This window comes from Camelus ferus, chromosome 15 (genome assembly GCF_009834535.1).
Source record: "Camelus ferus isolate YT-003-E chromosome 15, BCGSAC_Cfer_1.0, whole genome shotgun sequence".
In the NCBI taxonomy this organism is placed as follows: domain Eukaryota; kingdom Metazoa; phylum Chordata; class Mammalia; order Artiodactyla; family Camelidae; genus Camelus; species Camelus ferus.
The window spans coordinates 27,326,147-27,352,828 of NC_045710.1; the positions used below are offsets into that span (position 1 = coordinate 27,326,147).

General features: G+C 42.9%; 1 protein-coding gene and 1 long non-coding RNA gene across 3 annotated transcripts in view; one reads left to right on the forward strand and one right to left on the reverse strand.

Moving 5' to 3' along the window:
* The window catches only part of ARHGEF33 (Rho guanine nucleotide exchange factor 33), a 44,147-nt gene that overhangs the window by 11,675 nt on the left and 5,790 nt on the right, over window positions 1-26,682 (forward strand). For both annotated transcript variants that reach the window (XM_032497371.1, XM_032497372.1), the window contains exons 6-15: window positions 1,138-1,197; window positions 2,016-2,240; window positions 6,304-6,433; window positions 11,452-11,584; window positions 13,074-13,157; window positions 14,228-14,311; window positions 15,985-16,133; window positions 17,135-17,299; window positions 19,656-20,478; window positions 24,806-24,945. In XM_032497371.1, coding sequence (XP_032353262.1) covers window positions 1,138-1,197; window positions 2,016-2,240; window positions 6,304-6,433; window positions 11,452-11,584; window positions 13,074-13,157; window positions 14,228-14,311; window positions 15,985-16,133; window positions 17,135-17,299; window positions 19,656-20,478; window positions 24,806-24,945 — 1,993 coding nt within the window. The remainder of the gene's footprint in view (window positions 1-1,137; window positions 1,198-2,015; window positions 2,241-6,303; window positions 6,434-11,451; window positions 11,585-13,073; window positions 13,158-14,227; window positions 14,312-15,984; window positions 16,134-17,134; window positions 17,300-19,655; window positions 20,479-24,805; window positions 24,946-26,682) is intronic.
* LOC116668944 lies at window positions 19,038-20,184 on the reverse strand. Its single transcript, XR_004326247.1, has 2 exons — window positions 19,960-20,184; window positions 19,038-19,495 (listed from the first exon to the last, which is right to left on the reverse strand). It is a non-coding gene; the product is annotated as an uncharacterized LOC116668944 (long non-coding RNA).

The following is a 26,682-nucleotide window of genomic DNA, read 5'->3' on the forward strand; positions in this document are numbered from 1 at the left end:
GACATTCTGGATACGAGTGGCGGTAGATTATATTAAAACTAGGGGTCAAAAGACCGTACTTTCAAAGGGTTGGCTTACTCTCTGTTAATTATAAAACGGTGTCATTGTTATCTATGGACCCCAAATTCAGTACCTTAAAATAGCAAACATTCATTGTGCCACAGTTTCTCTGAGGCAGGAATCTGCGCACAGCTTAGCTGGGTGCCTCCGGCACAAGATCTCTCATAAGGTTGCAGTCAAGGTGCTGAGCGTCCCACTACGCATTCATCCTTCCTTCCATCCATCCATCCATCCGTCCACCCACCCCAGGCACTGATTCGGTGGTGGGATGTCATAATGAAAAAACAACAAGAATTCCTACCCTGAAGGAGCTCTTGTTCTGAAGGAAGCAGACAATGAAAAAGATAAATAAAACATGTAGTACGTCAGGGAGTGGGAAGAAGACAAATAAGGAAATGCAGGTGTAATTCTAGAGAGGGTGCCAGGTAAAGACCTGAAGGAAGGAAGAAAGTTAATTTATGGTTACCGGGGAGAAAAGGGAACAGCCCCAGGGTCCTGGAGGGAGCAGAACTGACATGTTCAAGGAATAGCAAGAAGACCAATGGGGCTAAAGCAGAATGAACAGGGAGACAATAGATGTGGTTTTTTTTTAAGAAAGAAAAGAAATAGCAGGTAGAGGGTCAGCGGAGGCAGATATTTTAAGGCCTTATGATTGGCCTTATGATCATTCTAAGTTCTTTGGCCTTTGCACTGAAATGGGAAGTCTCTGAAGGGCTAAGCAGAGGTGTGACAGGGTCTGACTTACATTTCAACAGCATCATTCTGGCTCTGCTTAACATTGCCATCCTCACCATCATAGTTAAACAATAATTTAGCTCTTCCTGTGTGCAATTAAGAAATATTACCTAATTTAATTCTTATGGTCATCTATGCGGTATCACTTATTGTATCTTTTTAGAGATGGGGAAATAGCACTTGTCACACTATACTGTAATTTTATTTATTTATTTATTTTACTGTTCTGTCTCCCTCAGTAAAATGTAAACTCTGTGAGTCTATCTCAGTTCCTAGCTCATAGAAGGTGCCAGTCCGTGTCAGTGGAATGAATACTGATTGAAAGCTTTCCTTCCTCTGCAGCCCAAGAGTCCAGATCCTTGCATGTAGCAGACAGCAATGTGAAAGGGATGATGGGCCCTGGTAAGCGGCTCTACTTTGAGTTCTCTTTTCTTCTCGCAATTCCACCCTTTCCCTTCTTCTACCTTCCCTGCTTCTACCCACTCAGTTCCAAACCAGGCATGAAAGAACTCAGGCAAGATAAAGCAGTATGGCTACTAAGATTCCAAGATGTGTCCTTGAGCAGGTCAGTGACTCAGTTAAACCTGAAGAGAGAGAAAGGGTAGGAAAGACAAAATTCATATTCCTGGTTCCTTCAGGCTCATTTCAATTACCAATGAGTTAACATTTGCTGAGAACTCCTAGGTGTTTGTAGGCTGACATAAATTTCCCATAGACCACACATAATTTATGGTTTACATAATTTAAGTTACTTATTTAAGAAATAATTCACCAGGATTTTATAAATTATTTCATCTTCCCTCTCTGCCTTCCTCTGGCCTTTGAAAACTTACCATCCAGGACCAAGGAGGACAAATTCCGAAATAAGACACTGTCTTTGGCATCCTCTTTCCTCCTCTTTCTGTATTTTCTTCCCTGGTTTGCTCACCTGAAAGGAAGAAGGTATCAGGGACCAGTACATACTACTGTAAATTAGTTATATCGCTTTCGAAATGTATTTTTCAAAAGTCCTTATTCAGTAGAGACTATGTGCAAAGAGTAAAGAATATATAGACCAGAATCAGAGAAAGGTGGTCCATTGTAACTGTGGAGACTTAATCCTCAGTTGATACATTTAGTCCTCGAGGGATAGTTGTACCCAAACAGGGGCATAATATTTAAGTTAGTAAGAAATACAATTTTTAAAAAATCAGAACTTGATGGCAGATGTTATTTTTCAGGAATGAACCCAACAACTCCAGAAGCAGAAGAAAACCTTAAGTCTTGCCTCTCAGCCGATATCCAACCCAAGGGCCATCTCTCATCTGGTGTGTGGAGGCAGCCTAAGGAGGGTAAAGAATGGGGCGAGGAATATGTCACGAAAGACCATCCAGATAAACTTAAGGAAGCTGGCCAGGGCAGACACAGCTCCTTGGACAATGTTTTATGTGAAACCTCTTTAGCTGGTAAGTCCCAAGGGGGAATGCAGGCTGAAATTGTAAAGAACAGGAAACCTAAGGGCTGGAATCCTTGCCATTTAGATGCACTGGACATATGAGACCATCCAGTTTCTGGTTTCCTTCCAAGATGAATAAACTAAAGTCTATAGAGGAGAAGGGACTCGTCTATGGTCACGTGGCCAACTGTGACCACCAGCTTGATTCTGGGTCTCCACAACATTTAGTAATGTAGCACTTTGGGGGAAAAAAAGGCATAAGGTTAGCAGAGAAGAGGGCAGAATTTTGTGTCCTTTTATTCAGTGATATGGTATCTTCAATATATAAATCTTGTATCAGGGGTTTACCACCAAAATGCCAAACACTGCACAGGGTCTGTTCTCCCTCCTTCTTTCCTCCTTCCTTTCCTTCAAATCATGAAGCATCACTGAGCACTTACTGTATGTCAGACAATGGCATTTCCCTCCAACAATTTTGTGGGAGGTAACTTTTAAAATTTTTATTATCAAATGAAAAATTACACCATACTAAAAGGTTTATTATGAAGAACAGCAGTGACCACTTTAAATTCTTTTGACAGTTTTTTTCTGGTAGTTGCTTCCATTTCTTAAGAAGAGTTTATGCTACTTTTTTCTATCAGTACTTTACTGATGATTAATTCACATAGAGTAAAATTCACAAAGCTTAAGCTCGAGCTCACTGTCCCCCTTATGATCACTACCCAGGTCATAATATACAGATCTCTATAATAAATACGTTAATATTTCTAATAGTAGAAATATTACCCCAGAAAGTTCGCCTATTCACCTTTCCAGGCAATACCCACCCGCAGAACCACTATTCTGACTTCTGTCACCGCAAATTAGTTGTGTCTGTTCTTGAACTCCATATAAATGGAATATTACAACATGTAGTCTTTTGTGTCTGGCCTCTTTCTCCCAACATAATATGTTGTGTGTAATTTATTCAGTAGTGTATTCCTTTTTATTAATCATATTGAATGAATTTACCACAATTTGTCCATTCTCCTGTTGCTGGACATTTGGATTGCTTCCAGCTTAGGGTTATTATGAGGAAAACTGTTATGAATGTTCTTGTGTAAGTCTTTTTTTTTTCTTTTTTTAGTGTATGCCTGAATTTCTCTTGGGTGTATACCTAGGAGTAGACTTTAGTTTATAGGATTATATTTAACTTTAAAAGAAAACATCAAGCAGTTTACCAAAGTGGCTGGACCATTTACACTCTTATCAGCAATGCATGAGAGGTCCAGTTGCCTTATAGCCTTCTCAATATTTAGTATGGTCAGTCTTTTTAATTTGAACCATTCTTGTTCAAATTAAGATACCAGGCTGTCTCCTGGTATCATATTGTAGTTTTAATTTGCACTTCCCTGAGGACTAATGGTGTTGAGCATCTTTCCAGATGCTTATTGGCTATTTATATAATTTCTTTTATGAAGTGCCTATTTAAGTCCTTTGTCTAACTTATCTTTTTATTCTCTATTAGTAGGGTTTCTTAATATATTTTAGATGTGAGTTCTCTGTCAGATATATGTGTTGAGAATATTTTACTCCATTATATGGCTTAACTTTTCACTTTTGAAATAGTCTTTTGATAAACAGACATTCTTAATTTTAATGAAGTTCAATTTATCAATATAAAACTTTTAAAATAGCTTGTAATTTATGTGTTCTTCCAAGAAGTTTTTGCGTATTCTAGGGTTATAAAGATATCCTAATATATTTTCTTATAAAATATAGTTTCAGCTTTCTCATTTAGGTCTATGACTTAAATAAATTTTTCAATGTTAATTTTTTATTAATAATTACCTTGAATGAATTTTGATGTGTGGTATGAGGAAGGAGTCCAGGTTCCTTTTTATTTCCCATGTGACTATCCAGTTGCTTCAGCTCTGTTTATTGAAAATACCTTCCTTTCCACACTGAATTGCACAGGAAAAGTCAACCGATCACATATGGGTGGGTTTAATTCTAGATACTACATTCTTTTTATTCCAATTAGTAGAGAACTGACATCTTCTATTATTGATGTTCCAGTCGAAGCATATGGTATATGTCTCCTTTTATATAGGTCTTCTTTAATTTTTCTTAGCAACGTAACAGAAAACCTATCATTTACATTTTGCTTTGTAAAGCATTTGCCCTGTCATCCTAGTCCATCTGGCTCATTGCACTGCTGCCATCCTGGAACTTCTCAGTCTTCCTGGTAATTCCCTTCAAATTTTTCCTATGTTAGCTTCCTATTTGGGGTTTTGTGGGGTTTTTTGCATATCCTTCTTGGTTTCTTGGTTTACTCCTTGTTTTGGTGGAATACCTGGTCCAGTAGCTTCCACATGATTTGCTGATAATTCATGTAGCTGAATATAAAATCATTTCCCATCATCATTTTGAAACAACTGTCCATGGTCCTCAAACTTCTAATGTTTCTAATAAAAAATCCAATACCATTCTAATCCTCAGTCCTTTGTATGTTACCTGATTTTTCTAACATTTAGGATCTTTTCTTTATCTTTGATGTGCTAAAGTTTCACAGTGATGTAGTGTGCCTTACAATGATATGGGAGGCTTTTCATTAATTATTCTGAGTGCAGTTAGCCCTTTCCTCTGGAAACACATGTCCTGATATTTTTTTCTATTATTAATGTTTTTAAATTAATTTTTAATTTTTTATTTGGGCGGGGTGAGGGGAGGTAATAGGGTTTATTTATTTATTTATTTCCTAATGGAGGTACTGAGGATTGAACCCAGGACCTTGTGCATGCTAAGCACTTGCTTTACCACTGAACTATATCCTTCCCCCCTATTATTAATTTGACAATATCTTCTCACTCATTTTCTTTCTTTTACCTGAAACTTCTACTAATTTATATTGGATTTCCTGGATTTATCTTTTCCATTACCACCTTTTGCTGTATGTCTCTTTCTTGATTTTTTTTGGGGGGTGGAGTTGGGTAGGAGGTAGATGGGCAAGCTTCCTTGAATTTATCTTCTATTCCTTTAAAAAATGCCAAAAAGTTTCTTCCTTTTCATTGTTTGTCTTCTTTAAAAAATAGCATCCTGTAATTACTAAATGGCTATATTTTTTGGTAACTCTTTGAGGATATTAATTATAAGATTTTTAAAAAAGTTTTCTTTTGTTTTCTGCATTGTCTCTATTTATTCATGGTTCCCCTCTTCCCTTAAAAAAAAAGTATATATATATATTTTTTTTCCCTTCTTTTTCTTTTATGTTGTAAGATTGATTCAAATGTTTGAGGATTCTTAGCTAATTATTTATACCCAAGAAAGGGCCCTGAATTAAAAGAAACCTAAAAATTTTGTGTTGGCTAAGGTTATCAGTAGGTAGACTTCACTATTGGCTAACCAGGTGGCAAATTAACTTTTTGATAGGTGACCTCTTTATGTCAGTGTTTGTAGATCTTTTTTGCTTGGGCAGTTCAGTTTCTCCAGTGAAATATCCTCCTGCCTCCTGCCTGGGCAGTGTAAGTCTGGCTGCTGGCATTCTGGGACCTGCAGCAAAAGGGGCTGAGGGAGCTCACTGTTCAGTGTGCAAGCCTTCTCTGAGTCCCCTTCTTTGCATTTTAGCATCTCAACTCTGCCTTCTACCATGTCTGGTGTCTTTATCCCGTGTACCAAAGACTTGGGCTTCTCTAGTTTAATTCTTCTCATTTCCCATGGGGTAGAAATGAGGAAGCCAACTGGCATAGGGGTGGGGAGCTGGAGGTTCACTTGCACTTTATGTAGACCGTCTCTCCTGTTTCCAGCATTGGCCCTTCTTTGTACTTTCTGTAATGCCTTGGTGCCAATGATCCTTGAGCCTGTCTGCTTCTCAGCAGATTTCCCATCTGTAGATGAAAGCACCAAAGGAGAGGGTTTTGTGCTCTTTACTGTGCTGAATTAATAACCATGCCTCCATTCTGTCTTCCATCTTCCAGAAACTTGCTGGTGTCTCTTTATTTTGCTTTCAGTATCTTTTTATTGCTTCCTATCATTTAATTGGGTTTCAGGGAAGAGTGGTTAACAAAAATTCCCTCCTTGGTTTGTTTTTACAGCTAAAAGACAGACTGTGGCTCTAGAACTGCTTGAATCAGAAAGAAAATATGTCATTAACATCTCTCTGATCCTGAAGATCAAGGCAACATTCCAGGGGTCAGATGGAAAGAGGAATCCCAAAGAGAGAAGGTATCCATGTATTCATTGCCTTTGTTTTTCAGATTGATTAAAATTTAAGGTAAGTTGTTTCCTGTTTCCACTTTGGGAATTCTAAGACCTATAAAGAGTTCCAGAAACAGTCTTTGAAAAGAAAACTAGGCAGTGACAGCAAGTCTCAAATTTAGATATTCAGCAGAGAAGAAAATGAGTGTAGCCTCTGGGGCTTTCAGTGTCCCTAGCATGTTTGTTAGGATCCTAGAGGGGGAGTAAATGCAGTGAGGGAGACATTGCCGTCTGCTGCCATCCTCATGTCCCCCTGGGATCACGGAAGACCCCTGGGATCACTTCTCGTGGAAGTACAAGGGGGTAGATGCAATGGAGTTCTGAAGTGGCTATTGGATAAATGATGCAGCGCTGATATAACTCTGAACTTGGACCTTTCTTTTTATTTGTTCACATGATCCTGGATAATGTGTGAGTATGGGCACCTGAGCTGTGGGGCAATGTTTCCATAGAGCCTGTGACGGATGTAACAGCACCCTAGCCCCAGGGTTACAACACTCCTTGATCTATTACCTGTTCACAAACTTTAGATTTTTTTCTGCTTCTCTCTCTTTTGGGAGAAAGCAGGAAGGAGAAACTATGATTTGGTGGAAAAAAATTAATGTAATAAAGACACAGTAATCCAAGTCAATTAAGGAAAAGGCCAATTCAAATAAATGGAAAGTTTGGATAACAGACTATTAAGGACAAATAAGACATTATTACTTTAAATATTCTATCAGGTAATATACACTGGCAGTTCATAAATTGTGAATCTATCTAGGGAAGCCCTGATGATGTTTTCCTGATCCTTATCACCCCCTTCCCAATTTACTGGGCTTTGCAGCTGCCAGCAATACACCCCAAGGACCAAAACACAACGCTGCCCCTATCTAAGTGACTGAGGTGAGAAAACATTCCCTGACAAACCCACAAATGGCTCGACTATTTTCGAGAATTATTTCACTGCAAAACTGATATACACAAAATAGAAAGCAACAAAGAACAGAAAGGGTCATGTGACTCGGCTAAAGCTGTGACCAACAGAGGCTCTGGACTGGGCCTCATCTTCACTCAGTGGCACTCCGATTCTTGCCGGTCCTTCCTTCCCCATGTGGCCACTTAATTCCCCTTCCTTCATCCCAGTCGAGCTTGTCTTACTCTCCCAGATTGCCCCTTCAGCCCTCTGAGAAGTCTCTCCGGCCTCTAGTTTCTTACTATTGCCAAAGGCCTGCTCAGTTTACACCAACCATCTAAAGCCCAATCTACCTTTTGATGTGGCTTTGCCTCCACATCCAAGCTTCTCAGCCAGCAGCATCCCTTTCTGGTCTCTAAAAATCTGGGGATGGGGCGAGGAGAGAAAGGAGGATTACTTACTGTGGAACACAGTAATGTGGCCCCGTGCTTGGCACTTCATTTATGACTCCATGAAATCTTTACAGAAACCCTGTGAATCCTCCTTTATAGATGAAGAAACTCAGGTCCAGAGAGGCTTGGCACACAGTCAATTAGCACCAGCACTCAAACCCAGGCCTGCCTGAGCCTGGGCCTCGCGCTCTTTCAACATCACACAGCTTCCCTCAGGACCTCGTAGTTTCAGAGATGCCACCGTGACTAAGAGCAGTGTGCCACGTGTCTCAGCCAGAAGTCGACTTTCTGTCTCTTCCAGTTTCAAAACCCAGGCTTCTCTCTTAACAGCCCGTGAGCTCTTACCTCAGATCTCAGCTTACTTATCGAGTAGGAATATGATCTCAGCTCACTGAGACTCTTTTCTACTTGCTGTCACGTCCTACTTCTCACGACCCTTTACTGAGGAAAAAGTGAGCCTTTCCCCCAAATCCTGAGACTAATACAAATTAAAACTGCCGTACCATCCCCAGTGACAGTAAGATGATGGCTACTTCTCATACCCATGACGATGCTATTCATGTTCGTTATTTGCTACCCTCTTTCTTGTTTTCATGGCCCAAGAAGAGGAAAGCTTCAGCTCACTATTCTTAGCACTAATATGAAATCTCTGGTTTTCGAGTTTTGCCGGGTTGCCCCTGTTCTACCTGGCGTTAGATTTTCACCCTCCTCCTTCACTTGCTGTGTTTCTTCTTTTTTCTAAGCTTTCTGAAGGCTCCATGTGTGTTTTACTTAAATAGACCAGCTGAATGAAATACAGGGCAGACGAGATCATTCCTTGTCCCTACTGGTGTTCTTCCTCCCATACAAAGATACAAATAAATTTATTAACGTTTACTATCTTTCCCGTCACAAACTGCAAGACTTCAGCACTTCCTACCCCCCTGGAAAAGTCACCTGGGGCAGAAAATAACGCTCACCACAAACTACATACCTGACACTCAAATCTGAGGTTGCCCGTCTTCTCAAACCTATAAAAATGAATTCTTTTTCTCAGCAGTGCTCAGGAGCCCCCTCAGGCTGTTTCGACCCAGCCCTGCCCCAGCCGAAATGGCTGGGCACTGCAGGGGCACAGGTGGCCAGTGGAAGCCTTAGGGGAACGTGCGGGCTGTTGTCCAGTTGTAGGAGGACGGAGAAGTTGGCTTTTCCTGGTCTAATTGATCCAGGTAGAGCCATAACCTCAGGCTCAAACAGTCCTGTCCGAACCCTTGTCAGGAGGGGGCAAAGTCAGCTCTGCATGATTGCTGGTCCGCCTTAGAAACTAGACCCCGGCGCCACATCCACCAAGAATTCAACGAACTGTATGCGTCAGATCACCACCAGGTGGCACGTGTTTTAATTATCAATGCCTCAAATTTGGTTACATCTTACAGCTGAAGCTTGGTTGTTAATTTGGCCCTAATACTGGACTGCCAAAAACAAAGTTACAAACTTTAAGCTATAACTGGATTTTCCTTGATTGCTTTCAATTTGTATCCCTCCTTGCTTAAGTACTGTATTGTGGGAGTTAAAATAACCTTAGAAGCTTTAGAAAGAATGAACTACTCATGCTGCCATAATTTCACCCAAGGTAAGGAATAGAAAATAAATCAAGCTCTTAATCCTTTTGTCTTACTGAAAAAGTTGCTTCTGAAAGTCAGGTCTGGCTTCAGGCAAAATAGTGAAACAGATTAAGTGTGTCCAAGCTTCTTGCCTCGTTCTCATTCTGTCCTCCACTTCCTGGCTCACCTCCTCCACACTCTTCCCCGATTTCAGTTATTATCCTTATTAAATTTTTAAAAAATCTTAAGCCTGTTTTCAATATTTGGTTCAGAACCCACCATAAATCACTGCTCTTCCAGTAACATGCTTCCACAATGCCTGATGGGAGCATTAGACTTTTCTGACCCTGTCTTGAAACATCATGCTGTTACCCCAATGGACAGTCCAGGAGCCATGTGGGCTCCAACTGCGATACCAGCTGTCCAACTCTGCAGGTTGAAGGCAGCTTTCCTGAAAGAAAAGGAAAGGAAAGAAGAAAGGACAGGAAGGAAGGGGAGAAAAAGAAAAGAGATAACCAAAGACATATTACCTGTACTGACAACCCATCAAAGAGTCAGGTCTCTCCACATCAGATGCCCTAACATCTCTTAGGGTCACACCAGGAACATCACCCAGAGTCACTGTTAGCCTCTGGGTGGGGAGAAATTGTTCACATCTAGACCTTTTGCTGGTGCAGTGTTTCACTTTTTCAGTCGGATCCATTGTGCCTTCCTCCCCCAGCTTTATGGTCTGCCAGTCAGACTGTCTCCTAGCCACCACTCCGAGTTCCCCTTGATCTGGACAGGGCTTACTTAGATCTTCCAAGCCCACTGCACCAGCGTAAGAGGTCAGATCCAGGGGCCCCTCCTCCTGTGGCTACAGATCAGCATCTCAGGTGGAGACTCACCACACGGGGTGGAGGGGGTAAGACAAGAGTGGAAGGAAACCTTGTATCTTTTCACGGAAGGCTGGGGGCGTTTGTGTATCTTCTCTAAGCTACAGCTACAGGGGCATCTTTACTTTGCTTGGAGATGGGTTGAAAACACCTCTCAAATTGGCATCCTTCCTCCTGTTCTCAATAAAAGTCTGCTTGTTTGGGGTTGGCAAAGCACCCCAACTGTCCACTAATTTATGCTTGGTAGACCCTGGGGAAATATCCAAATAAGTTCTGCTCTCAGTGGCAAGCAGACCATCACTTTCATCTTTGTTAACCTGGGGTCTTGAGAGCACAGGAAGACTTAAGTTACCAAGTTAGGGCTGAAATCCTTGCTGCAGCCCAGCACGACTCCATTCCTTCTATTTCTTCCTTCCTCACTCTCATAGGCTTCTGATCACCGCCTTCTCCATCCGATCCCCCTTCTCCTTCCCTCTATGATTCTCTTTTGTCTCCACCCTATCCCCTCTTCCCTTCATTTCCTCTGAAAAAAAACAAGACATACTGAGATGGGGGAAGAGGCAAATCAGAGCAAGAAGGGGGCTCAGTGAAACTCCTGGGAGTAGCAGGCTAGGACCTGTTGTAGCTTCCCCTGGCAAGACTCTATTCCTTGTCCAGATTCCTCTCAGAATCTGAAGGAAAGGGAAAAAGAAATACTTTTATGTCCCCCTCCCTTGAGCTTGCAGTTGTCAGCTTTAAACAAAATTTCCTACTTATTTAAGTACAGTCTCCTTCCCAGTAGCTAAGGATGACCAAGTGCCACTCCAGTGCGGTCATGGGCAACATTAATTAGAACAGACGATTTGCACGTCAAGTGGGAATCACTTTAAAACACTTAAAAAGATTTCCCTTAAAGTGTCCACCATCACATAAATACATATACTTTAAAAAGGCTTTTCAAGTGATGTGCTCTTCACTAGTTGAATAAACACTGGTATAGGAGCCACAGTCAAGGGTTCCCTTTAGAGTCTGAGGGTAGCTGCTGTGAGGCCGGCAACGGCCAACTGTGTTTCTGAATCCTAAGTGCCGACCTGTGACTCAGTATTCTGAGTGCTGGGAAGACGTGCCCGGCTCCATGTGTTCTTGTGGAGCCTTTCCTTCTCTGCACCTGGTCTGTGTGATCCCATCTCTCTTCTGTTTCAAGCCTCTTCCCTGGCTCTTTACGGTACATTGTCCAGCAGCACCTGGATTTGCTTCATGCTCTGCAGGAAAGGGTCTTGAAGTGGCCACGCCAAGGAGTCCTTGGAGATTTATTCCTCAAGTTAACAAATGATGAGGTAAGTGTGAGTTTTTTTTCCAATCCTTTATAAACTTGAATTAGATGCATTTGTGTCTCCTTTGTCTGTTTCCTTTAAAGGAGAATCTAGAATAGGTGAATTTCAGAGGCAGAGGAACTCCTGCAATCTAGTCTAACCTCCTCATTCTACAGATAATGAAATGATGTTGAGAGAGATTAAAAGACTTTGCTGAAATCACCCAGCTATTTGGATATTTGGAGATCTGTGACTTAGAACCCAAGTCTTTTAACTTCCACTTCATCACTTTCCACTGTACTGTAATTGTCCTCCACTGAATGTGTGTATATTTGTATGTGTGTGTAAATACGGATACACACATGTATATCCATATATCCATATAAAATAAATATATGAGGATTTGTATATATGTATATACTTTCACACACAATTTCATTTTTTAGAGATTTTTAAAAATGTGATGGGCAGCTATTTGTCTGGAATGTTTTTTGTTGTTGTTGTTTTCACTTCCCTGGAGAAAGGATGCTAAGTTTTGAAATCTCTCCAATGTTCTTCAAAGAAAATATGATCCAAGCCACAAGCTGCAAACTCAAATGCCAGTGGCATTCACGAGTGGAAGTGAGCTGACTGTCATGCGAGGTGGACTGCTGGGGAGTGAGCTTAAGTGGAGCACACACGTCCTTCTACAAGGAAAAACTACCCAACTTTATCCAATTATTCTGTAGGGGAAAAGACTGGAGATGCTAGATCTTCTGATATTTTAAGAGAAGCGGGAAATCCAGAATTTTGTGTGAAATTTTCTTATTTTAAAAATATTGTGTGGGCTAATTAAAATTTATCTTGCAAGCCAGATTTTGCTTGCAGTTAACCTCTGTATATCAATGATTCTCAACTGTGATTAATAATACAAACTTTACAGATTATTTACTTGTATGTAATGCTAACCCTCTAATGCTGCTTTTACTCATTTGTATTCAGTATGCTTTCTTGAGCTGAGAATTGTTATACCTATGGGAATATAACTTTGGAAGGTGAGAATGTTTTCCTGAGGGGCTATTCCATAGGTGAATATGCAATTACTGGAAAAAGTTGAGAACCACTGGTCTAGACACCATGAGATGGGTTGGACAAATCTCTCATTTGGATGTAGATGATTGAAATGAAAAATAATTGAAAACCGAAATATGCATTTTTATCGTTTAACAATTTAAATGTACTTTTTCAACATGACCCCTCCTCCCATGCCTTGGTTTACCATTTCACATTCTCTCATTAAAGCAGGGCTATTGAATTTTGGTTCCTAAGTCTATAGGGATATTTTCCTTAAAACTCAAAAAGATTTTTTTAAAGGTGAATAAAAAACTAAAAAGATATTAATAAATACATTAAATGAATGATTATAATAATCTCTGCAAAGTGCTCCTTTTTGATACACATGACTATAAACATATTAGTTATTATCATTCCTGTTTCCAGGTTCTCACCATGCATTTTTATGTTTGTTTTCAAGAATAACTTTTTGGATTATTATGTTGCTTACCTGAGGGACCTGCCTGAATGCATCTCTTTGGTTCACGTGGTTGTTCTGAAGGAGGTAAGTTAGCTCTACTCGGGCACTGCCCTTTGGTTACACGTGTAACTTTATGACGTTGCTCATCCACCCAGGAGATACACCACATGCACTCGGAGCTTGTTCTCCAGGCTGGGGAATGACCTGAACACAGCCCTTGACACTCCTCCTTGGGGTTAAAGGAGCCCACTCAAGGGTCAGTACCATTGCTTTGGTCTTTGCCCTGCCTTCCTGACCCTCTGTTCCATTCCGCTGAAGTACGGACAGAGTAAACAGGTGTATTGCTGCAGTGATGTTAGGTGCTAAATAAAGATATATATAAATATATAGTTATTTTAGGTAAATAGAGAAGACCTATATCAGAAGCTCTAAAGCTAAGCATTAATCCAGTTTCACAAGAGGTGAGAGGCACTATTAATTTTCTACTTCAACCCCCTACTACTCCCAATGCAGTATGCCTACCGCATGTTGGCACTCAGCAAGTATTTGAGAAAGGAAAAGAGAAAGGGAGGGAAGGGAAGGGAGGGAAGGGGAGGGAAAGGAGAGAGAAGGAGGGAAGGGAAGAGAAGGGAGGGGAGGGGAAGGAGGGGGGGAGGGGGAGGGGGAAGGAGGGGAAGGAAAGGGAAATGGAGAGAGTCCAACATGTTCCCTGCTGCCAGGCCAGCTGATCAATTTCTAATCATATTCCCTTCTCCATTCTCATGAGGCTCTGATCCACCCTTAGTACCTATCAGTAAACCATTGTAAAGATTACTTGCTAAAGAACTGTAATGAATTTAGTCAATTCAAACACAATCTGTTGAGTGCCCAGTGTGCTAAGATGGTGTTGGAGGGTGGGAAGAAGGAGGGAGTATTTGGAAAGCTTGGTAGATTCAGAAGAAGTATATGATAGGCTCCCTGCTGGAGAAGAGTTGTCTCCCTAAGCATGTCCCTGAATAAGTGGCCTCTCCAATGACAGATCAATGCTTCATGATGCCCTAGAGGAAGAAAATGTTCTGGGAGTAAACCCTTCTTACCCTGGTGGACCTGACTCTGGGGCTCTGCAACCAGAGGTGGAGGGACACTGAAGACTGACTCCAACTTTCTCTCATTAGGGTGATGAAGAGATTAAGTCTGACATCTACACACTGTTTTTTCACATAGTGCAGCGCATCCCTGAATACCTGATACATCTGCAGGTAGGCATGGCTGGGCAAGCCACTAAACTGCTTCCCATGATAAACAGTTGCCTTTGGCTTCCAACTGAAAGACACTAAAGGGTCAAGGAGTCATTAATATTTCTAAAACGTGTTTAAATGATTTAATTGTTATGATTACTCCATCTCTGCCTTGTGGTATGAGCTAAAATCTCAATCTCTAAAAATTTTTGGCTCATGACGCTAAAAATGAAGTTCTATCTTCATTTACCAGCAATCCACAGTTCTGTTGATCCAAGGCCTTTCTATAGCAGCTCCTGCTAGAGCCTGGGTACCAATTCAGTCCCTCCCACCTTGGTCCTACCGCCATCTAAATGCACCCCCTACCCCGACCCCCTGGGCATCTGAGAAATATCTATATAGCCTCCCACTTACCTGCTATCCTGACTACTTTCTTTTGGCCTGCGTCCAGGACAATACATTGCTCGTGTCCTGTGTCACAGAAGCACGGAGAAGCTGATGAACTGACTTCTTCACATCGTTTTCCCACAGGGCGGGTAGCACCTTGGAGGCAGAAGAATTGAGATTCATCAGTACCCCTGCCAATCCCTCTCCTTCCCGCCACCCACCTGTTCTGGTGTAATTGCTGACTCCTCCTCCTAAGTAATTCAGTGAAAGCATCTCAGAAATGCTTGAGATTTATCTCAGGCAGTAGGAACCCTATGTAAATATTAAAAAGACTTTCAATTGTGCATGGCTTTAGATCTTAAAATCATTTTCTCACCATAATTATCTTACTTAATCTTTTCAACAATCTCATAAAATGGGTATCATTATTACCATTTTTTTAGATAACGGAATGGGGAGTCAAAGAAGTTAAGTAAGTTGCCCAAGTTAAGACACCTAGTAGGTAAAAAAAATCTAAGACTGAAACCCAGGTCTTGCAAGAAATATCTAAATAAGGAAGGGCCCTGGTTTTACTGTCTGCCTTGAGTTCGAATCCTGCCTCCACTACACATCAGATGTATGACCCAGTGAAGATTACTTAACTTCACTGTGCCTTGATTTCCTTATTTATTAAATGGAGGTAGTAATAATTACCTAACTGGGTTGTGGTAAAAATTAAATGAGAAAATAATGTAAAGGGCTTAGTGTTTGGCAAAGAAGTACTCAATAACTATTAAAACTTTCCCAAATCCAACTAGGATGCATGTTCCACTACAGCACAGCAGGCAATGTAACGGAGTGGCATTGGTGGGGGGTGGGGGTGGATACTAGATACCAGGTTGGATCATAAACATCTCCTCACTTCCAGCCTTGCAAATGCCTGACATTTGCACCACTGGTCAGACTCTTTTGGATTTCAAGGCATTGCTTATAGGCAGTAATTGTCAGAATGGCTTCATTACCTCAGAGATCTAATTAGTAGATCCTTCTAATTTTTCAGATGGAATTATCTTATGTTCAAATTCAACTCAAACAGGAGCAATAGTGACTATTATTTTCCTGTGGTGTGATGGACAAAGAGAACAGCAATAATAATAAATAATAAAATAATAATAAGTTCAGTCTTACAGTTTGTAATCAAGTTGGCCATTTGCATTGTTTTGATTAAATGGCTACCAAACTCTTACAACAGATCAAGGCAAGGCACAGAAGAGACAAAACTTATCATTCTAATTATGCACTGCTGCTTCCTTTTTTCCTCCATCCAGAACGTCCTGAAGTTCACAGAGCAGGAACATCCTGACTATTACCTACTTCTGGTGTGTGTTCAGCGCCTGCGAGTATTTATCTCACACTACACCCTGCTGTTTCAGTGCAATGAGGATTTGCTTATTCAGAAACGGAAAAAGCTCAAGAAGTAAGGTTCTGATGGTACAGTCTAGAGGGTTGATCAAAGGTTTCTGAGGCCAGGGATGCAGATGGTCAATGTGAGTGTCTGTCACCAGTAACCACAGTGTATGTAAAGTGGCTGAAATGCAGTGATGGGGTAGAAGAGAAGAGAGATGGGCAGGGAAGAGAGGTGGCCAGGCTGGCTACAGGAAGGAGGTACTTAACTACCTGGTGGAAATTACTTTAGAAAAATAAGCACTTTCACTCTAATGCCTACACAGACCTTCTATTACTGCATGTTGCTAACCACTTCAAAAATAGTTGTTTCACTAAACTTGCCAGGTTTAAAACTGCAGTTGAAAGGTCAGAATGTGATTTCTTTCATTAATTCAAGAAATGTTTATTGAGCACCTATTGTGTATCAGGCACTGTCCTATAAACTGAATATACTACAAAGAACAAAACAGACAAAAATCTTTGCCACCTGGAGCTGACTATTTAGACCAGTTAGTAAGTAAGTTAGACTGGTGATGAGTGCCATGGATAGAAATAAATAAGGGAGGGATGGTGGTTGAATGGATTCCACACTAAGAAGAAACAGGAAGGGCTGATTAGGGAGAATCTGGGCTTCAGAGGGAACAGAAGCAACCCTTAGCAAAGCTTCCTAATGACCTGGATTTCCTTCAACCTCATCCCAACTCAACGAGGAAAGCAGAATCACTTCTGTGGGTGCTTTACCCCAGAAAAAGATGCTATCTCCCAAGTCAGGGCTCCTCTAAAGGACGACATCTCACCGTATCCCCCTTATACCCACACTCAATTCAGCCAATGAATCAGCATTCCTACTCCTACCCAGCCTTTAGCTTGTACCCTATTATGTAAGCAACCTGGTTTGTAGAGAGCCCTGGAGAGAGAACTTTACAGCTGAGCTTCATCTGAGAAACACTATCTTTCTTGGTATAATCTATGTGTTCAGAGAGCCAATTTCCCACTGTACACCCTGAGAACTATTACCTCCATTCCTGTTAGGTCATCCATGGCGAAGCTGTACAAAGGGCTGGCTTCCCAGTGTGCAAATGCCGGGCAAGATGCTTCTCCCACTGCAGGGCCTGAGGCTGTCCGTGACAGTGGGATCCACTCAGAAGAGATGCTGCAACCCTACCCTTCTGCTCCCAGTTCTGGCCCTGCTGTCACGTAAGTACCTGTTGCTGTGTGAAGGTTAATGGCAATGCCCTCAGGTCCCAGGCAGTCTGTGTGGGGTAGCACACCAGCCTGCATTAGGAGTATAATCTACAGGACTCTCCTCCCTCCAGCCCCATCAGACTGTATGTGGCAGACAAGAAGCTGACCCCATGCTTGGATCCCAGAGGAAGGTACTAAGGTCAGGCAGCAGGCCTAGAGGCTGGTTACTGGAATAGAAGAGAGTGCCATAAAACTACAGGAAGGCATCTTGCAGCCCATCAGAAGGGTGGGAACACACTTAAGGTCTCCAAAAGATTTAGTGGAGAAAAACGGAATCCTGGTTGGGGGTCAGAGGAAGCCTGAGCTCTGAGGATGAGAAATAATAGGTCTGAGGTGATACAGACAGCATGTTGTTTAGTACTTCCCAATTCTCCTTGAAGCTTCTTCAGAAAGTGACTTCATGGGCTCTGTTCTTCGCTTATGATAGCTTCTCCAAAAACTCTTTTGGGCAGTGACTGGATTTGACAGTCTTTTAAAGTTTCTGCACACAACTCTCTTGCACACTAAGCTCGATTCTTATTCAGCAAACTTCTTGATCTTTAGGATAAAGATCAGGCCATTTACATATCTGGAACTTATTTTACCTCTGAAGGGTAATTCAACTTGGCTGCCTTTGAAACCAGGAATTCTGTAAGAATAAGGGAAATCAAATCTCTAAATTCCAGATCCCTACTTTACCAAATACAGACAATTCTCAAAAAACGAATTCTTCAGACCAGTTTCTACTTTGGTTTTTCTTATCTTAAGGAAAATTGAAAAATCACGCAAGAAGCTACTTTTCTTTTCTAAAACTACAATGAAGTGGGAGGTAGGCAATTGAGATTATTTCAATTTTTAATCACTAGTTTTTAGAATACCAATTACAATCACTGGAAGGAACAACTAATCAATAATACAAAATAAATCCTGTTTCCTTTCTGCCTTCACCTCTTAAAACAGAACATTTAGAGCGAGGGATGGAAGTGCAAATGTGCAGAGGCAGGAGGGAGAAATTTCATAATATTTCTGAAAACCCATGAGACATTAACCTTCCTATAAAGAGAGCCCAGGATGATTTTCTTCCTATAGAAAAAATCGTAGAATTCCCATAGGGAGAGAACTTCACACAGAAAAAATACATTTCCAGGAAGTAGAATTTTACTTTGTGGATCACTTTAGCAGTTAAGACAATGATAAAACTATCTTCTTTGAAGTGAGACAAATACAGCCAAAAAAATGAATCCCGAGAGATTATATCCAGGCTGAACAAGGCTTTCCCAGGCTGTTGCACTCTGCCTTGGGAAAACAGCCAGAAAAAAACCCAATAACAATCGTACAAGTTGAGAGAATTCAAGTCAATATTGCTTTTTACCTCTGTAAACCTGAGACCTAATTTTCATCTTGGGACCACCAGAGGTTAGCGTTTACATCTTCATTCCTTATGCATTTTTGTGGCAGAATCAAGTATGAATAACGTAGCACAATAACCAGTTTGGGTCAGTATCTAGTAGTCTACTCACATCTGTCTGGCAATTAAATTCCAGCAGAACTGGCAAATCACATCCAATCTAATGGGTATGCTATATAAATTATTCTTTATCCATGATTAAACAAAAAAACCCTCCATGAAGTTGGGTATATTCAGAGTGACAGTCTTTCACTTTAGTAATGCTTTTGTGGGTGGAAGTTTGAGATGACAGATACAGCATGCTCTATGGCCACAAGGAATTTGTTTTTTATTATGAAAATCTCAAACATCCACAAAAGTAAAATGTACAATGAATCTCACGTACCATCATCCACATTCAAGTCATCAAGATTGTACCCCACTTCCTTCATCGGGCAATTTAATTGTTCTTAAGCATTAAGACCCATGAGTTGAACAAAAGTTGTTTCTATTATTCTACATGACTCTACAAGGGCATGAAAGGGAAAAAAGAGGTGCCTTGGGGCCTTGACACGTGGTAGGGAGGGTCAGGGCTTCCACACAGGGAATGAAGAGCACCTTGGCCTACCAGCCATCTCTACGCAGTGCGTCCTCGCTCAGACTGGTACTTCTGGCATCCCCTTCACAGATGGTCACTTTCACTCTCCCACTTGGGGGACCAGGGTCGTAGGAACTCCTTAATTGCAGAAGTCAGTGGCGCTTGGTGGGTAACTTGTAGGTGCCTGGGTTGGGGGAGGTGGGGGACGGAGAGGAGAGGAGCTGGCAATTTGCCCCTAAACTGTATCTAGCAGGAAGCGTGTTGCTCTCAGCCTTGCTGCTCGGTGAGAGGCCTGCACCAACAAACCGTGAGCACACCTTTTGCGTTCTGTTTCCCTTTTAAAGGCATTTGATGCCCCCAGTGAAGAAAAGCCAACAGCAGCAAAGCTTGATGGAGAGCATGCAGCCCGGGAAGCCCAGTGACTGGGAGATAGAGGGCAGAAAGCACGAGAGGCCCGAGAGCCTCCTGGCGCCGGCGCAGTTCTGTGCCGCCGAGCAGGACGTGAAGGCGCTCGCCGGGCCCCTGCAGGCCATCCCGGAGATGGACTTCGAGCCCTCGCCGGCCGAGCCGCTAGGCAACGTGGAGCGCTCCCTGCGCGCCCCGGCCGAGCTCCTGCCCGACGCCCGCGGCTACGTGCCCGCCGCCTACGAGGAGTTCGAGTATGGCGGCGAGATCTTCGCGCTGCCCGCGCCCTACGACGAGGAGCCCTTCCAGGCCCCGGCCCTCTTCGAGAACTGCTCGCCCGCCTCTTCCGAGTCCAGCCTGGACATCTGCTTCCTGCGGCCCGTCAGCTTCGCCATGGAGGCCGAGCGGCCTGAGCACCCGCTGCAGCCGCTGCCCAAGAGCGCCACGTCGCCGGCCGGCAGCAGCGGCGCCTACAAGCTGGAGGCGGCGGCGCAGGCGCAGGCGCAGGCGCATGGCAAGGCCAAGCCGCTGAGCCGCTCGCTCAAGGAGTTCCCGCGCGCGCCGCCGCCCGAGGGCGTGGCCCCGCGCCTCTACAGCACGCGAAGCAGCAGCGGCGGCCGCGCGCCGCTCAAGGCCGAGCGCGCCGCGCAGCCGCACGGCCCAGCCGCCGCCGCTGCAGCCGCTGCTCGCGGCGCGCCCAGGACCTTCTTTCCCCAACAGAGGTCCCAAAGCGAAAAGCAGACCTATTTGGAAGTAAGGCGGGTAAAGTAAAACCGAACCCAAACGCACCAATCTGGCGTTCCCGGGTCTAGATTTCCAGGGTGCAACCTGGCCTCACCTAGCGTGGAAGGGAAGCAGGCTGGTGAGGTGTGGGAGCGGAGGCCTGGCTGGACCAGGATGCTCAGGGAGAGCCCGGGTTCAAGGCTTGTTCCTCAGTGGCCCAGGGAGGCGGGTATTAGCGCCCATTCTGCAGTACCAGCACACAAGAGCACACCATACCTGTATACATATATACATATGTATGACGTCAAAAAGACTTGGGTTCCTCTTAGACCTGCATAACATCGCCCCTGTCCCCATTAAAAAGTTAGAGGTGTTTTCTGCCTGCCTGCTTAAGCTGTGGCACCTCCCCGTTGCACTTCACTTGTCCCCGATCTGTCCGTTTCTTCCTTTGCCTGTTAGGCGCATCCCTTGTTTACCTGTTCAAAATAGTGAACCCTGTGTGCCAGCCTACCCGACTCCCTGACCTACACCCCCCTTGTGTGCAGCTAGGGAGGGGCAAGTTGCCCTGTCTCACTGAGGACTCCCTGCAAAGTTAGCTGCAAAGCTAAATTCATTTCCGCTGGCTTTCCTTTTGCCTGGAAAAGGGTGTCACATCACTTTGAAGGCTCCAGTGGGACAAAGACAACACAAAATAATGAAGGAAGTGTTGACTCACAAACACCTTCTTTGGCCTCTATGTGGATGTTTTGTGTTTTGATGTCTAACCTTGGTGTCTGCAAGCCTTGGGGTATTTAAAGAGGTGTTTAAATACATATCCACAAAAGAGTAATAGTTCCTGAGAGAATACGTAATTTCTCTGTAAGTAATTGGAGCAAGGCAATTTCTGATTAAGCAGAGAGTAACAGGGTGGCTTTGACCTTTGCCCCCATCCTTCCTGTTTATCATTCTGGAGTTGGTGGTTAGGGTTTACAGGGCAGCTCTGTATTGATTTATACAACTTGAAAATGACAGTCCAGGACGCCTTTACCTGTACTAAGGAACACTTGCAGCCAGCACTGGAGAATCCTTTGCCTAGGTGAGAAAGGGTTTTCCCCCCAGGAATGCGGGCTCTGTATTCCACCTGTTCCCATTACCAAGTGAGAGAGAACTCCTTTCTTTCATTCATTTTTCAACAAACACTTAGCACCTGCCTGGAACCAGGCTTTGTGCTAAGTGCTAAGAGTTCAGAAATAAATGGCATCCAGTCTCTGCCCTCAGGACCACTGGCTTAGCCCAGGAAGGACACACATAAACACAGAATCATAGTAAACTCTGGAAGCACAAGGCTGGGTATTAAACCCTCCTGAGGTGATGGTGGTCAGAGAAGTCTTCTTAGATAAGTTGAACGTCTGAATTCGATTTTAAAGACTGCTTAGAAGTTGGCTAGGTGAAGGGTGGGGTAGGGAAATAGGAAAAAAGGCTCATGAGCCTTTAAAAAAATAAAGCAGGGTGAGCCTTTCCTTTTGAATACTGTGCCACGTGGGAGTAGTGGACATTATGGCAGAGAAAAGGGCATATGAAAAGCCTTGGAGCTTGCAGCCCACCTGGACTCCAGGAATGAAAGTCTGTGTCTGGTTCCTGAGAGGGTAAAAACTCCTTCATATGCTCAGCTAAGGCCTCTGAGTCTCCCCGGGATTCTCAGATTTCCTTCTGCCTCTGATATTCAACCCTGAACTTTATAAAACTCCATTAAGCAAAATTACCTAGAGAAATCAAAGTTAGGCATGTGTCAAAGTTCATTAACCAGGGAAGTAGAAAGGAAATAATAGTGCCAATTCAAAGTGACTTGATATGGGCAGAGATTTACATACAAAACCCTGTAACTAGTGTAGTTTAAGCTGCAAAGAATGCTTTTATTTCATATGTTCATAGAAATGTCTTCTTTTCCCTAGTTGACATGTGAACGGTTGGGAGCTCAACAAATGCCAGGCAAAAACCATTCATTAGAAATAACAAGTAGTATTTTACTTGCTAAGCAAATATTTTAATTGCTGAGAAGCAAACAATGAGTAAAATATCTGTGGCTATGTATCAGACATACCAAATAACAAAAATTTATCAGGGACTGTTAATCAGACATACTAGACAGCAAGTTTTATCCCCTGACAGTATCAGACAGAGTCCAGTCAGTTCAGAAAGTGACACTAAGGAGGTATCAAATGGAGGTCAGTTAATAGAGGCCTTTTCTCTTTCAGTTATCAGTAAATTTTCCAAGCATATGAATTTTTCAAAGTTCACACTGCATATTTCTGTTTATGGATAAAATTCTTCTTTCTAAAAGCTCAGAAGGTGTGGATTGGTGGGAGTCCTAGAGAAAGGTGGCATGCAGAGTCCAGGTGGGCAGAGGCTGTGGGTGAGCATGCTGGGGGGGGGGGCCCTGCATGTGTGTGTGTATGTGTGGGCATTCATCTGTACTTGTACATGTGTGTATCTGTGTGCATGTTTGTGAGTGTGTTTGAGGTGGGAGCAAGATGGGGGTTTTATTTGCAAAAGATTAACCCTTCAAAAGCCCCATCTTTAAAGGTATCAGCTCTTTCCTCCTGAGATGTGCAAAGTTCCTGGTGTTCCATCTCCTCAAATATACTCTGTGTATCTCCCACCGCTGCCCTCAGAGCCAGCCCAACCCTAGTTTTTAAATTGTTCTGTCTCTAAGAGTCAAGAAAGAGGACAGTATGCTTTAGTGAAAAAAGAGCACCCGACTAGGTGTCAGATCTGAGTTCTAGTCTTGACTCTGCTGCCAAATAGCTGTGTGCTTTTGGACAGTTCATTTGGCTTCTCTGTGCCTCCAGTTTTCGCATCTGTGAAAATGAGACAGTATGTATTTTACCGACCTCACAGGGTTGTTGTGAGGATAAGGCCAAAGAAGATAAAGTTTGTGAATATGCTTTGTAAAGTATAGAATGTTATAAAAATGCAAGATATTATCAAGATCGTGATTCCAGAGAAATTCTTTCCTGAAATTATGAACAGATTTAGTTCCTAAAAAGTGCCTAAAAGGACCACTTCTCTAATTATGGTCCTTGGGCTAGTAGTGAATATTATCACCCAGGAGCTTGTTATAAATGCAGAATTTGGGCTCCATCTGTGCTGAGCATTTTAGCAGGATTTCTAGGTGATTCATGTAAACATTAAGTGCAGGTGGGCAGGAGATTACCTTAAACCACTGGTTTTCAAAATCTAAGTGTGCAAAACCATTGTCTAGGTCTAACTTCAGAGATTCTGATTCAGAAAGCCTGGGGTGGGGCTCAGGAATCTGAATTTAAATAGAAGCCTCAGCTGATCCTGTAGCCTCAGGACCACACTTTCAGAAACACCACACTAAGCCACCGAGATGCTGATCTCCACAGTTTAGTTATGAATCTTAGGAAGATCTCAGAAAACCTCTAGCTCTGCTACTACAACTCCGAGTTAAAGTCTCAAAGTCAAACCCATGTTTTCTGAAAAAAATTCATCCCCACTCTTTGCTTCTCTATCAGCAAGTAGTCACCCATCCAATTCATGAAATTTCCATGGTGGTTTTTGCTTTGACTTCTTAAGTTCTCTTTTTTGGATTCAAAATCAAGCAGCTATTTTTGGCTGCTTTTTAAAAGGCGTTCACAAAAGAGAGGACCTTATTTTTTAAATTTATTTTTACTTTACACTGTAAATAGCATGGATTAAGAATTGTAAAAAATGGGAGGGAGGGTATGGCCCAGTGGTAGAGTTGTGCGCTTAGCAAGCATGAAGTCCTGGGTTCATTCCCCAGTACCTCTATCAAAATAAATAAGTAAATAAATAAACCTAATTACCTCTCCCCCCTGCCAAAATAAAAAAAAGAATTATAAAACATGTATTAAAGGCATATGTGCAGGTTGGAAATATTAGTTGACATTTACTTCTAAACAAATTTGACCTCTCAAAAACGCCTTCCCTCATTAGCGTCTAAAATGGAGAATTAGGAACACGAGTTTAAAACTAGTATTATAATCAAGGAACATTCTTATTTTGTAGAGAGAGAAACATACCCAGAGCTTTGAGGGGACTACTAGTGGTTTTCCAGCAAGACAGTATTGTTACCCGAGTAAGAAGTTAATCTTCCTTTATTTCCTGACCTTTAATTGTTGTTATATCATAATCCTACTCTAGACTATTTGCTTTGACAGAGAAAATTTTCCTCTTTTCAACTGATTCTTAATTAGCCTAGGCTTGCTTGGGGGAATAGGGTGCCCACCGTTAGTCTTTTAGGGAGGGAGAGGGACGGTGACAAGGTTAAAAAAGTTGTCCCCTAGTCAGGATCGATATTCTCTTTGGAAAAGAGTAAAAATACACCTCTCTCTTGTGTTTTCAGGAGATGCACTTAGAAGACGCCACCAGATTCTGTCCAAAGGAGGAAAGAGAAAGCGAACAAACATCTTTCAGCGATCAAAACCCCAGGCAAGACCAGAAAGGGGGCTTTCGCAGCTCCTTCCGCAAGCTCTTTAAAAAGAAGTGAGTAGCCTTTAGACAAGACAGCATTGTAACTCATTTCCCTGTGGTCTGAGTCTTGAGGGTTTAACAGTCATAAGTATCAAGTAGCCTGGTTTCACACAACTGCTTCAAAGCTCAGTGCCTGCACCCAGTAGCCACGATTCCTGCCAGGTGAAGATGTTTCTCACTGTACTCTCCTAGAGTAAAAGCAAACGCAGCTCTGTCCTCTGCCTCTTCTATCTTTTAGCCCTACCTTCCTTGTTCCCAAAATCATGTGTCTTGAAAGGGGTGAGCAGAGGAGGTCCCCTGGGAAGTGAGCTGGTGACAGTCAAATCCCCTTTGCCCGGGAGGAGTGGGACCCATTATTGCGAATCTCCCCACCGGTGGGCAGCGCTTTGCCAGCCGGGCCTGTAGTTATCCTGGTTGCTCGCACATGTTTTGGGGGACCTCTGCTAATGTTTTCCCTAGCAGAAATGATTGAATGGATATGGCTTGGGCACTAGTTTAAAAAAAAAATCACTTTACTGGAGTTTCCATACTCCATAGGAGGCAAAAACAAGGCATTTCCCTTCTGTGGTCCTTACTGTATGAAATCACCCACTGGTCATTTTGGCCAGCATTTATTAGCACTGTCTCACAGACTGGGAGACCGGTGGCCAAACCCCAGCATGAAATGTAAGAAGAAAGAGCTGAGCATTAGCATTTGATGTAGGGGGATTCTGCAGGCCGGTGCTGCCTGCCTGGGAGATGGCTGGCTCCCTCTCCACTGGTCCTCAGGCCGACTGCCCTCTCCCTTATGGAGACTGTGCCTTACTTTCTCTTGGTAGAGGAGGTTCTTGCTTTAGGTTTTAAACATTAAGTCTTCATATTTTAGTGGGTGGAAAAGTTAAAGACACTATTGCTGCCTCTGGAGAGTTGCCGGTAAGTGAGGAAGCATAGGGAAGTCACTTTGTCCTTGAGGGTGGAGGTTTCTGGCTGATTTAGATAATGGTCTTGGAAGAATTGGGGGCTGGCCTGGAGTGAGGACTTTTGCGGTTGGTTCGTCAAATTCCTCTCCTATGGGGAGGGTAGTACTGAGATTAGTGGGTCTCTGTTGGTCCCCGCCTGCTGGTCCTGGAAGAAAAGGGAAGGGGAGGAGGAGCAACAGCCCTGCAACGAGGCAGCCCTACTCCTGAGCCCCCTTTCAGTTTTGCTAAACTGGGCCCACGCATGCGTGCCTCCTGCCAGACTCCCTTTATTCATTGGGTAACGGGCTAAGAATTGTATCTCTCACTCTAGGATCACAGATTTAGGTCTTTTCCGACCCAGTACTTACCTTGAGTTTGTCAGGGGTGGAGAGACCTGGAAGCTAACAACTGTCCGGCCTGACCTTGGGATTAGGCTCCTAAATCCTTCTAAGGATTCCAGACTCCTAAGGGGACTGCTTGAGCCTATCTTGTAATTTTTATTTATTTATTTATTTTAAAATTTTATTTATTTTTGTTTTAAAACCACATTATTTCCAAAGCAGACAGCCACTTTTTGCCCAGTGCCATTTATCATGACTGGGTACCGTTGGAGAGCAGTGAGTCACGGATCTACCACTGGTTCCTTTACAAATTCCCGTTTTGCAGAGAGATGTAAGCAAACTCTGCCAGTTACCTGAGGCAGAGGGCGTGGACTTGTCCTCTCTGTATGCAGGGGGCAGAACTAGGAGCAACGGGTAGGAGGAAGGACTTTCTAAAAATGCAGCTGCCTGGAACGGGGGTTGGCTGCCTC